This window comes from Solea senegalensis, linkage group LG5, assembly GCF_019176455.1.
Source record: "Solea senegalensis isolate Sse05_10M linkage group LG5, IFAPA_SoseM_1, whole genome shotgun sequence".
In the NCBI taxonomy this organism is placed as follows: Eukaryota; Metazoa; Chordata; class Actinopteri; order Pleuronectiformes; family Soleidae; genus Solea; species Solea senegalensis.
Window position 1 is genome coordinate 673,195 of NC_058025.1, and position 11,051 is coordinate 684,245.

General features: G+C 42.3%; 1 protein-coding gene across 1 annotated transcript in view; it reads left to right on the forward strand.

The window, feature by feature from the left end:
- Positions 1–10,456, forward strand: part of LOC122769878 (phosphatidylinositol transfer protein beta isoform-like) — an 18,575-nt gene extending 8,119 nt beyond the window's left edge. The window contains exons 8-11 of the mRNA XM_044026758.1: positions 1,300–1,377; positions 5,543–5,653; positions 6,125–6,247; positions 9,721–10,456. Of these exons, the coding sequence (XP_043882693.1) occupies positions 1,300–1,377; positions 5,543–5,653; positions 6,125–6,247; positions 9,721–9,771 (363 nt within the window). The 3' untranslated portion in view covers positions 9,772–10,456. The remainder of the gene's footprint in view (positions 1–1,299; positions 1,378–5,542; positions 5,654–6,124; positions 6,248–9,720) is intronic.
- Positions 10,457–11,051: the final 595 nt, after the last annotated feature.

Sequence of the window (11,051 nt, forward strand, 5' to 3'; positions counted from 1 at the left end):
TTGTCAAACTTGGAAATGTTGGATGATGTTTTTAATGATTTCTTTGTTTTGTTGAGCAAAGAAACCAGAAAATGTTCACATTTATGAAGCTGAAACTATCAGAAACCTTCTTTTTAAACGTGAAAAAAAAGCTTTAAATTGATGGACGATTAATTTAATAATTGATCAATCGAGTTATTGTTTCAGCTCCAAAGTCAAGTCAACTTTATTTCGAGAGCGCATTTAAAAAAAACCCAAAAAAAACCAAGATTGACAGAGCTTTACAGATCTAAAGGCACAGTAACATAAAGGGTATAAAACATAAAATCAATCAATAAAAATAGAAGTAAAACAGTATAAAATGTTAAAATCAAGGTTACATCCAATTATTACTGTGTGTACAGATGCTGGAAAATAAGATGACACTTACATAGAGTATATCTTGTTGGTATCGCCTGTAAACTTCCGCACTTTATTTTAATGCCTTCCTTTTAGCTTTTATATTCTGTCGTGAGTCATATATTTGGAATTGTTTTGTCTCCGTAAACTATTAGTTACTACTTGTGCTGCTATCTGTGACCAGGACTCCCTGGAAGACGAGCTTCCCCTGGTGGTACTGTATATACCAGGGTATGTGATCGCAGTGGAGCTGAAGGAATTTTGACTGGCATGTGTAGAAAATGAAGCAAATAACATAAAAATCATAATAAATTGTATAATATTAAGTAGAGTCGCCTTATCTCTCGCTCCGTATCAACCTATGATCAAGATTATGATCAATAGCAGATAAAAGGAGGTATATAAAATGTTAGAAATCAAGGTTACATCCCATTATTATAGTTAGAAAATCTGGCACGTGTTACACAGAGTTCCAGCTCTCTGATACAGAACATTATAAAATGTATAAAAATGCTCACATCTCTGATTTCAGCTTTTCACTTCTTTCTTTTTTTATTATCTTCCATTAAATTTATTTCTCCTGGTCGCGTGATCCACGTTCATGAACCTTTAATAGAAAAGGCTGACGTGTTTCTCGACACATTCACTGAGACTCTAACGTCGACCGTGACTGAACAGACATTGACTAAATGACACTGACGGTGCCGTTGTGTAACATGCTGAGTCGTGCTGGAATTCATGGAGTAAAAAATGTTGGTTTCCGTTTGGGGAAAATTATTCCGGGAATTTGTGTCTTTTTTAAAGCTAAGAAAACTGCTGTTTTTATTTGTTATAAATAGGCACTAGATTCACTTACTGTGTCACCTAAATACAGAATAATGTGTAATACATTAACATATATATATGTTGTTGTTGTTATAGGATTACAAGCAAGAAGAAGATCCAACCAAGTTCAAGTCGGAAAAGACTGGTCGAGGACCTCTTGGGCCAAACTGGATGGTAATGTTAAAATTGATCCCATTTACACAGAAACTGTGTTTGTTTGCTTGTTTTTTTAGGGGTGTGTACATGCATTGCACTGCCACCCCCCTCTTTGACTGTATATATATATATATATTATATTAGAAGGGAGTGAGAAAAAATTCAGGTTAAACCAAAAGTCTAATTAGGTGAGGGACATGTCATGATTTGAAAATGGTGTTTTTTATCTTGAAAATGAAGCGTTTCTGAAGCTATGTTCAAATGACAAGCCTCGCTGTTCTATACTGATGAACAACACATCATATTTTACAGTTCACATTCATAAAAAAAGACTTAAATGTGTAACAGGGCTGGGCAATATAGAGATATTCCATCTATATTGTGACATGAGACATGGTCGTAGATTTTGGATATTTTCATATCATGATAAAGGTTTTAAAGGCTGTTGCATTGATAATTGAAATACACTCAGTATGATATTATAATAATAATATATATTGATTAAAAATGTGGAATCAACAAAAGTATACTTTAAAAAAAAAGTAACTTCTTTAATTTTAAGCCTAATTGTTTGCTAATTATTTGCAAAATCAGTTTCATTGTTTCTGACACACACACACACACACACACACACACTATAGCCTTCATTTAACATTAAAAAGCCAAAGGAATAAACCGGGTATCATTTCCTCTCTTATTTCCTCTTTGAGAAGCACAAACATGTCAAAAGAAACGACCTGTGTGCAGCTTTATATCCACACGTATCTCCACACGTATCTCCTCCGTAAATATCCACATATTTATTTATAAGCCTTACAGAAATACTGATTTGATTTATATTGTTGTAAATATATGATATCGAGCTTTGATTTGTCAATTAATTACATCCCCCCCTGGGAACTTTGGGCACATTTCCACTGCAACTGTGGAAACTGTGTGTGTTTCTGCCACAGGAAGATTATTGTTTTTGTCCCCAATATTGTTACATTACATGTCATTTAGCAGACGCTTTTATCCAAAGCGACTTACGAAAGTGCATTTAAACATTTGGGTACAAATAAGAGCTAGAAGTAAGTAAGAGCTTCAAGTAGAACAAACTATGAAGTGCTAGTCATAAGTGCAATACAAGTTTTTTTTTTGTTTTTTTTTGTCCTAAGTAGGCGGTAGAAACCATCAGGAACCATCAGATTTTCCAGAGTCTTTCACAATGGTGGAAAACCATTTACTTCCTGCTACTCTCTGGAACTCTGCGGTGGAAGCACACCTTCAGACAAACCGGAAATAGGCGTTTTCTCCCTGCAAACCTAAAAAAGGCAGATAAATTGTTGCACGAAGTCCTGCCACATGTTATCGAGTCAGTGTGTCCAAACCTCGTCTTGAATTTCCAGGTCCTGTTGTGGTTTTACAAGAGAACTGTTTAGGAGCAGGTTTATTTTCCCACAAACCCCAAAATAAATCCCAAAGCTTCTCAGGAAATGCAACGACGACGACGTGGTCGTCTGTGTGCTGGAGTTTCACAGTCAAACAGTCCAGACCTCGGTCCCATCGAGAGTCTGTGGCTGGACTTTGAGAGAATGCTCTTCAGTCGTGTGCTCCCTGTGTTTAACGACTATTTATAGGAAAATATTTTACATTTGTTTTCTTATGTTCTCATTGTTCACCGTCACCTGTAATCTCTGGGAAAGCAGTGAACGGAGCTGGCAGAAGGTCAGAGCGGTGTCTGTAGCAGTGTAGACGCCGCAGTTTGATGAAGACGAATCACCTCTTTCTCAGCTCTAATTGGGTGTAATAGAAATTTTAAGTCCCCGGGGGCAGATAAAGGTTCCAGCTCCAGCTGACAGCCGACTCTGCGTGTGTGCGACTGAAATGGGACAGTTTGCATGGACACTGATTCTAAAATGTGACGGCCAGCCATTCTGAATTAACGCGGGGCTGCAAACCAATTTGTATCGCCTTAAAAACCCTGTTCAGTTCAAAAGATACAGCTCAGAAGTGCATGGGACTGTTTGAAGTGAGTAGTTTAGTCTGGGATCGTTGGTTTTATGTCATGATTACTCATTTAATAACCAGTCAATTATACGCTGTAGTAAGTGTATAAAGAAGAGAAGTAATAGAGAGTCATGGTGCTCTGTGTTGCTCTGAAGGTCCAGCGATCCATAATCCGACCTCTGACCTCCAATAACATGATCACACATGGAAGTAAACCGCGTTGTAGTGTGGAGACGTCCTGTGTTTGCTACACGTAGCTCATAGCATCGTTTACACACCAAGCTTATCTTGTCAACAACGCTAACGTTGTGTTTTCATACTGGTCATACTTTCAAATCAGCAGTTGCCGCGGTTACTGTTAGTCGGCAGTAGTCGTGCTACAGTGGCGACAACCACAACACTGTTATTCTTCTTCTCTGGCACGCCTGCACGCCTCGGTTCCAACTTCCACAAGATCGCGACGTTGTTTCAATCAATATTGGATTTACAACTAAAGATTTTATCAATCAATACCAGATCTTTCAAATAAAGATTGATATGAATCGGAAAACCTAAAAATGTTTTCTGCAAATTTGATGAATTTCATGTTCGTGAGATTTGGCAAAAATATAAATAACAAAAAGCTCACAATCGAACACTCTGGATTTCTGATCTGCAGTGAAGCTCTCAAAGTTCACCACGGGAAACTTTCCTGCGCTTGAAGAATCGTCTCAGAACAAAGGCGGCAGCCACACAGCTTTTTAAAAAGTAGGAATAAAGGAGCCCCAACTTTTTTTATTTTATTTTTTTTTTTTTTATTTTGTGTTTTTAATTGGATCACTTTCTCCCACGTCTGCGTGGACGCCGTGGACATGCGGCAAAAAGACTGTTTTTGAAAAGGTGGAAGGGAAGGGTGGTGGGGGAGTTGTGTGACAACAGAGGCACAATCTCTTCCAGCTTCTCCGAGCAATGAAACTCTTGTCTATCTCTGCATGCACACATGCTTGCATATCACCAGCCCTTTGTGTTTCTGAAAACTTCTGCTCCTTTGAGCGGGGCACAGAGAGGCAGAGAAGAAATGTCACCGTAAATGTTTTGATGTCGACTCCGTTTCATGTGAAGTTCTCCTTTTAGCGATGACAACTTTTCTAAACCCACTGCAAATTTAGAAATGTTTCTCACTCCCTCCCCCCTCTCCCCCTCTCCCTCTCTTCCCCCCTCTCTCTCTCACTCCGCCATGATCGCAGCATCAAACGACAGTGGGATGAGGGGGTGATTGAGGCGCTTCCGTGGCATTTTCTCCCAGAATGCCGAGTCGGAATGGAGTGATTAATTAAACAGGTGTTCTCTGAGGGAGAGTGTGTGTGTGTGTGTGTGTGTTCTGGGGGGCGAGCGGGGTCCTCGGTGTTAATAATGTAACCAGCTTTAGCACCGCGACGCCCTTATCGTCTCGCGAAACGCCGTTTTATCTGCCTTTCCGTGGCCACAAAGGCTCTGCCTGTCGGGAAAGGTGTCGCTGTCAGGGCGGAGGCAGAGAAATTGTTCCTTTATCTGGAGTTTATCCACTTTGCTCTTCCCTCCCCCGTCTTCTTTTTTCCTCCTCTTTAGGAGAGGGAGGTAGAGTGCAAGCGGCGCACGGATTTAGAAAAGTGTGTTGTAGATTAGGCTACTTTTATCTGCGCAGGAGCACATCTTCATGTTTTATAATTATTTCAGCGAGCTCCATACCCAAAGCATTATGTATTAATGTCAAAAACCGTATTCTTTCTGTTTGGGGGAAAGATTTTGCCCGTGCTCCGACAGCGCCGCTTACATCTCCATCCTTTTTTTTTTTTTGTGACACAAAACTTTTCAAAAAGGATCCAATTTATTATTTTACAGAATAATCTGATTAATCACATCTCTTCATGTCAATACTGAAGCTTGTAGTACTTGGTTAAATGTTCAGTCACAAAGATAAATTTAGATTTATTTTGATTTTATGGCTGTAGAATTCCATATCTGACAGTTATTCAACTGTTTTAGGAAGGACGGTGCTTCCACATGATGGTTGTGTGGCCAGAGCCACGAGGGAAAGTAACATAAAGTTATCATGACACAAACAAACAAGCCTCCAAACACACGAAGAGAAAAGACGACGATGACGGATGTTGGTTATCGTGTGAAATGAATAAACATTTGTTTTGACAGCAGCTGTTTCTTCTCCTCCTCACAGAAAGAGCTGGCCACTAACCCCTCCTGTCCACACATGTGTGCCTACAAACTCGTCACAGTCAAGTTCAAGTGGTGGGGTTTTCAGAACCGAGTGGAGAACTTCATCCATAAGGTCAGAGTGTTTCACGTTTGTAATCCACTCTAGTGTCAGGTGATGATTTTGGTATGAGAGAAAACTGGGTCCTGCAGAGGATTACAGCCATGTTTTAATATATTTATAAATAAAGAAGTCTCCTTTTTAAATAGCTTTATTCTTTTCTCAGAATTCTGAGATTTTCCCCTTTTTTTGAGGGGAAAAAAACCCTTAAATCTTCACTTCTCAGGATTATTGAAAGTATTCTGCGTGGAAAAGAAAAATCTTTGATATAAATCTCTGATGTAAGGTCAGAATTATTTTTTCCATATAATACAAATTATTCTGAGATTGAAGTTGAAATTCTGAGAGAAAACTTTAAATTTTACTTTAATCACAAAATTCTGCGAGAAAAACACCTCAAAATGTTTGAGTATTTTAGTCCAAAGTGTTTTTTTGTTACCGCATCACAAAACCCTGACCCAGACATCGAATGTCTCCCTCCCTCAGCAAGAGAAGAGGATCTTCACTAACTTCCATCGCCAGCTCTTCTGTTGGATTGATAAGTGGGTGGATCTGAATATGGACGACATCCGGCGGATGGAGGAAGAGACGCAGAAGGAGCTGATGGAGGTTTGTCACCGTTGTCTTTGCACCCGTTTTGTGCTTGTATTTGAGGGAATTGATCCCGGAAAGTCCTTGAAACGTCCTTAAATTTGCATTCGACCAAGAGATGTCTTTGTCCCAGAAATGTGCCCGAAAAATAAACCCACAGAGAAGCTCTGACGCATTATTCACAATTCCTAAAGATGAGGACGTAACGTAGAGACAAAGAACAAAAAGAAGAGCAGACTCCTGCTGTGAGGCTGCAGTACCACTGATGGACAAGGGGGGTAGACAGAGAGCAGGACTGCAGCATAAACCTGAACCTGCATTGTGTTTGAGTACAGTTTTTATCATGAAACTGACTCCAAAATAGTGAAAATGTCCCTTCTTGTGACGTTCACCTGCTTTAGTCTCCACTAAAGTGCGCTGCCATTTCTGTGATTTACTGTATTTATATACTTTTTGTCCAGATGCGTAAGAAGGGCCGTGTGCGAGGCACCCAGGCTGCAAATGAGTAGCCGCGTAGCATCATGAGTGTTTACTGTGTAAGTTGTTGCTGGTAAAAGGCGGAGTCTCCGACCTCCAGGCTTTCTCTTCTCCCTGTGGGTTTTTTTCTGTGGTGCTGTGTTCACTCTGCACTCTCCAGTGTTGTGAAAGGGGCCTTTTAATCTGCGTGTGTGTGTGTGTGTGTGTGTACTTTCACATGCACCTCCATTATCTGACTCTGAATTAATCAATAACACAACATCGGCAAGACGTATATGACGTATGCGCTAAATCGTTGACTTTCACTGACCCGGTGAAAATGGTTTGCGTGTTGCAGGTTTGTAGTCCTCTGAATATGTCCAGACATCTGGACAAACTTTCCCAGAATCACACATGCTATTCTTTTATGATTTTTTCTTTTTTTTTACACGGGGGATCAGCGGTTAAAAAAAGACCTGCTCGAGACTAGAACCTGTGACCCAGAGCCTCCTTGCAGAGAAGGAAAAAACTCCGTTGTTTAAAGCACTGGGGTTTCATCTCTATGAATCACATTCTCTGTAAACCATTGGTTTGCTTTTGGAAACGACTCCAAACATCAATCTGGAAGCTTTTGGCCATAGAAGGATAAAACAAAATGGAGGAATCCAGGCTGGACAGGCCAAAGTGAGCCATGCTCAAACATTCCTGGCTTTCTGTCAACTTACAGCATTCTGTGCTGAGCAGCCCCCCCCCCCAAAACCCCACCCCAATCTCACCCAATCCAGCATGTGTTTCCCATTTTCCTTTTGGAGTAAGTAAACAGGCGGTTGCCATCAAAGAGGGCTGCGGCGAGGAGGCGGACGAGGACCTGGACCTCTCGGTTTCAGGGTCAGCGGGGTCAGCGTTGGACTGTAGGGGATGACAAAGTGAAGCCAAACGCCGTTTGCGTAACAGAGATTGTCTGCTTTTTGTGTGTACAAGTCCATCATGGTGTGTGTGCGGGGGTGGGACCCTCCGTTATTAACCTCCGTCCTCGGTGATCCGATCACATGTGGACTGCGTTAAGTACGACCGCTCACACCTGGCATTAAAACGCATCGGACTACAATCCAGAAATGATTGTAGGACCCGGGTCAAGTTCAATCGCCTCAATTGAGATAATAATTTCAAGTTCTTTGAGTTTAAACATGGAGAAAAATTGGGTGAATTTAAATATTAAACAGTCTCCTTTTTCCTCATGGGCCGAGTCGGTATTCAAAGTGGATCCAAGGTCAAACGATGCTCACGGCGTGCTTCTATGTCGTATAATATGAACTAAAATGGGGTTTTAACCACCCACTCCCCTTTAGTCCAGAGTCCAGTGGTGCATGTATGTTTTCCAACACTGACCTCTTGAATGAATCGCCAACTTTGATCATCGATTTAATCTGTGAGAGTTTTCTTAATAATTACAGCAAGCTCTCTCTGAATGATTCCTGAAAATATTCACATTTAAGACAACTCAAACAGAGGAGTCACTTTGGTTTGTTGACAAAACCTTTGGAGATTTGGGTAACGCTCGTGTAAAAACATTTAGGAATTGTGAAGGACCTAGAGACACCTACTGGTCAGGAAATGTCGGTGTAGAAGGGTGAGGCATGGGAGAAGGAAAAGGCAGGGAGGGAGGGAGTCAGAGGGAGGCTTCAAGATGGCTCCCTTTTTTATCCTCATTAACATACAAATGGAATTCTGCTGGTGAGAAAGGAGTCTGTGCTGTGATTGAGGAAGAAAGCAAGAAGGATGGAGAAGTGGGGCGGATGAATCCTCGTGCCATTTCATCACATCTGTCTTATTTCTCTATTTAGAGCCCCACTGTTGGTTTGAACTGTTCCATTAAGGTGTCGGGCTATCAGATCGCTGCACTAATTGACTTTTCCAAAGCCGTCAGGGCCTTCTGGACGGGGGGGGGGAATCAGAAGGCGACGACTTTCATCTACTGCAGAATGAGTCGATTTTAAGGCATGGATAAACACGGATTCAAGAATGAATTTGTGTTCTTAAATGTTTGTGACTTTTTTGCACATGCCCCCATTCCCACTGGACAAAAAGATTAAAACTGTTGCTTTAAATAATGGTTTAATGGGATGAGGGTAGAGACGAGGAGTCGTAATATTTTTATAGTATTATAATGTCATTTACACGAGCGTTAGCATGAAAAATGTAGTTAAAAAGTTATTCTGCACGCTTTAATTACGTAGCTGTCGAACAGTTTGGCAGTTGACATCCTCAGGGCACCAGTGTGTGCGGTGCCGACGTTGTTGTTGTTGTTGTTGTTGTTGTTGTTGGACCAGAAATGCAAGAGTTCCAGGTACTGCATTAGTAGAAATAGTACTAGCATCAGGTCTGGCTGGACCTGGATCCTGCAGCACTGAAGCTACACTACAAAGGTTGAGGGGAAAATCACCACGACAACGCACACTCATTTTCAAGCAAGTAGCATAGCCATTAGCCACTGTAATGATGTAATGGTGTTTTTATTGTCTTCTTCCTCCCACTGGTTTTGTTTTTTGGTGGGTTCTATGCTGTGTTCACACCGAGAGCAATTTGTCACGTCGCTCTACACCAGCTGGTTGCTGGCCGCAAGTCGCTGTATTTCAAATACTGAATTTAACGGTGAAACTCACCAACGTTGTGTCCATCTCCGTATGGTTGTCGTGAAACCACACAAGACGACGGTTCCACGAGAGTATGGACAAGTGTCGCAGAGCTCCGAGTGTCCGTGCACATCGTTGCATCTGCTCTATTTTCCCGCTCTAAAATTCGAAATCTTTTCAGACACGATTTGTGCTATAGACGGCCCGGGCGACGAGGACATGGTGTCCGCCGTACATCGACTGTCTGTTGTGTCCAGTGTGAGCACAGCGTTATACGTCACAATTCATGCACGGGTGAAAGAAGACCACCACAAGTGGGTTGACAAATTGTGCGGAAGACTCTCCTGTTCTGTCTCATGTGTTTTATTTCACTCTCTTCTTTTTTTTTTTTCCTTTTCTCAGCTTCGCAAAGGGGGCAACGTTCGAGGCACCAGTGCTAAAGAAGAATCATGAGGCGATGGATTTTCAACACCCACAACGACGGCAGCGGCAGTGCTGCTTTGGTGCCACTGTTTTTGCCTTAATTGATTCAGGCTGTGGAGGAGGAGGAAGACGAGGAGGAGGAGGAGGAGGGCACGCTGCTACCTGCAGTCAATAGAGCACAATCTCTGGCTCGCACCCAATCATAGACATTCTATCCACTGAGGAATTGATTTCTAGACACCAACATAATGCCTGCTGATAAGACTCAGGTTAATTTTGATCGCACCAGCAGAAGAAACGCCAGGTATCAGCAACACGTTATTGACAAAAAAAACCCAAAAAGCCTTCTGGGGAGATTTGAAGAAGTGCTACTTGCATTAGAAGTCTCTTTTAAAAGCAAATGAATTGGCTTGATTCAACAGCAGCAGGTGTAGGACCAAATATTCTCTGTTAGTTTGTTTTTTAGTATCCCTTTATTTTTTTTTGTTGACCTTACCCTCCGAAAACATTCCTCCACATGATGATGATGATGATGATGATGATGCCGATGCCCTGCATGACCTCGCTTTGTCTCCTCCTCGATTTTTAAGCTGCGGTTTAGTGGTTTGCATTCTCTGGCATGAGTCGGTCTCTTTGTCATACTCATGTTCCTTCCTGCCACAGCCTCCATTAAGAGATTACTAACACCCTTGGCACCTTGGCCCATTGCATGCAACCCCCCACCCCTCCATCCCATCACCCCACCATTCCTGAAGCACTGCATCTTATTAGCACTGACAATCATGCCCGAACAGGTTTCAGCTCTCGCTCCCCTTTTTCACAGATTTAATAGAAACCCCCTTACACGGGAACATGACACGCACATCATGAAAGACGGCTCTCGCACACACTCGCAGGTGTGGCGGTGGCGGCGGCGTTGTGTTGGATGCCTTTGCGATGATGACTGATCTCTCTTTACAAGCTGCTCGAGCCGCGGCAGATCCGTGCAGCGCAAATGCGAGACGCTCACCTCCCTGACACAGATCGCCCCCAGAGAGCAAAAAAAAAAAACTGGCCCCCAGATGGTGTGACACACCCCTCCAGCCTCGCTGCTTTGTCCCACCTCAGAAGCTGCATCTCCTCCGTCTCAAACGTCTTCTCCCATTTCATTCTGATCATGTTTACAGACTCATCGACGCCTTATCTGCTCCCACGCGTCACCAGCATTACACACTGCCGTCCTTCAACGTCGTTCGGACCTGTCAGACCTTCTGTACCTCTGCTGCCATCTGTCGCTCTAGCTACCTCCTCCCTATTTGTATTTTCCTCGT